The 2170-nt window shown below is 66.5% G+C and overlaps 1 protein-coding gene across 8 annotated transcripts in view; it reads left to right on the top strand.

Annotated features, from left to right (window-relative positions):
* CCM2 (CCM2 scaffold protein) overlaps positions 1 to 2036 on the top strand; it is a 14211-nt gene extending 12175 nt beyond the window's left edge. For 2 of the 8 annotated variants that reach the window (XM_015616230.3, XM_015616228.3), the window contains exons 9-10: positions 134 to 272; positions 863 to 2036. In XM_015616230.3, coding sequence (XP_015471716.1) covers positions 134 to 272; positions 863 to 2021 — 1298 coding nt within the window. In that variant the 3' untranslated portion in view covers positions 2022 to 2036. The remainder of the gene's footprint in view (positions 1 to 133; positions 273 to 862) is intronic. The other 6 variants (XM_015616232.3, XM_015616231.3, XM_033511601.1 and 3 more) reach the window with 5 other exon arrangements.
* Positions 2037 to 2170: the final 134 nt, after the last annotated feature.

Genomic DNA, 2170 nt, shown 5'->3' with positions numbered 1-2170 from the left:
CACCGTTCCCGTTCCCCATTCCCCATTCCCGTTCCCCATTCCCCATTCCCGTTCCCCAGCCATCACCGTTCCCGTTCCCCAGCAGTCACCGTTCCCGTTCCCCAGCCGTCCCCATTCCCGTGTGTCCCCACAGCTCCGCACCAAGCTGTCCTCGCAGGAGATCCAGCAGTTTGCCATGCTGCTGCACGAGTACCGCAACGGGGCCTCCATCCACGAGTTCTGCATCAACCTCAAGCAGCTCTACGGGGACAGCAGGAAATTCCTGCTCCTGGGTGAGTGCTGGGCTCCCGGGGCTGGGGGCACAGGGGGAGCCTGGGGTGCCACCCCCAGAGGGGAAATGTCCCCATCCATGTGGGGGTTCCTCCTTCCTGAGGGCAGCTGGTCCATCCAGCCCAGCCCACAGCTCCAGGCTCTCCTCGGAGCTGTTCCCTGCCTGTGAAACACCTGGCAACTTCCTCCAGATCCAGGCAACCTAACCCAGACCCGAGACTGGCCCAGAGCTGGAAACCTCCTCCAGAGCCAGGGAATTTAATCCAGACCTGGAAATCTCCAGCCCAGGGATACTCAAACAACCTGGGCAGGATACCCCAGGGAACACAAAATCCCCCCAGGACAGGAGCAGGGTGTCCCACCTGGGGCGTCCCACCCGGGGCCCTGGGGACACCGAGGGGACAGGACAGATGTCCCCAATGGGACAGATGATTGGGATGAGCTCAGCAAAGCCCAGCGAGCTCCCAGCTGAGGAATGAGATCGTTCAGAGCTCAGCAGACCCCACCCGAGCCGGGTTTTGCCCCCAGCCCCGGTGGTCCCCAGCCGTCCCGGGGGCTCCCAGGCGCTCACCGTGCCGTGTCCCTGCCCCAGGCCTGCGGCCCTTCATCCCCGAGAAGGACAGCCAGCACTTCGAGAACTTCCTGGAGACCATCGGGGTGAAGGACGGCCGCGGCATCATCACCGACAGCTTCGGCCGCTACCGGCGCTCGCTGGGCGCCGCCTCCGCCTCCAACGGCACCGGCGCCGCCGGCAGCTCCGACGAGCAGTCGGTGCCCTCGGAGGAGGACGAGTGGGACCGCATGATCTCCCACATCAGCAGCGACATCGAGGCCCTGGGCTGCAGCCTGGACCGGGACTCGTCCTGAGGGAGCCCCGGAGCCGCCCGGAGCTCGGGGGGACCCCGGGAGTCACCCGGGGGGAGCGTGGGGTGCCCCCCGTGGGGACACGGAGCCGATCCCAGAGCGGGGGCCGGGGACGTGGAGCTGCCCCAGAGGGAGCCCAGAACGGGGAGCTGCCCTGGGGGGGATGGCAGGACACGGAGCTGCTGCCCCCGGAGAGGACACGGGACACGGAGCCACCCCTGGAGAGGACACAGAGCCACCCCTGGAGCCACCCCTGGAGAGGACACAGGACACGGAGCCACCCCTGGAGAGGACACGGGACACGGAGCCACCCCTGGAGAGGACACGGGACACAGAACTGCCCCTGGAGAGGACACGGGACACGGAGCCACCCCTGGAGAGGACACAGAGCCACCCCTGGAGAGGACACAGAGCCACCCCTGGAGAGGACACGGGACATGGAGCCACCCCTGGAGCTGCCTGAAAACACCGAGCTGTGTCCTCACAGAGATCCTGGGACATGGAACTGCCCTGGGAGTGATCCCAGCCCTGGGATCTGCTCTGGGATCGGGGATCCCCGCCCCGAGCTGTGGGATTGGGGGTCCCAGCCCCGAGCTGTGGGATTGGGGGTCCCAGCCCCGAGCTGTGGGGTCTGGGGGCTCCAGCAGGATGTCTGCACTGCCCCAGCCTCCCCCACAGCTCCAGGGGCTCCAGCTGGGGCCTGGGGGACACACAGCTGGATTTTGGGGACAGATCTGCTCCTGAGGGCTGTCCTGGGTGCTGGGATCTGCTCTCCCCACCCCCAGTTTACAGTTTGCACAGCGGGTCCCCCAGAACTGCCCCCCCCTCCCCAAATGAAGTTCTACCACAATGTGAATTTTCTCACCCTCGTTCCTGAACATTCCTGAACATTCCAGCTCCTGCAGCCCGGGATTCCCCGCACTCACCGGTCCCAGCTGGGGCTGGGGGGGCCCTGGTTACCCCACAGCCACACCTGGGGGGGCTCTGTGTCCTCCCCCCACCCACAGCCAGGCGCTGACTCAGCACTTTGTGGTTC

The sequence above is a fragment of the Parus major genome, unplaced genomic scaffold (genome assembly GCF_001522545.3).
Source record: "Parus major isolate Abel unplaced genomic scaffold, Parus_major1.1 Scaffold378, whole genome shotgun sequence".
NCBI lineage: Eukaryota > Metazoa > Chordata > Aves > Passeriformes > Paridae > Parus > Parus major.
The sequence above is the reverse complement of the archived record's forward strand: the minus strand, read 5'-3'. Positions and strand labels throughout refer to the sequence as shown.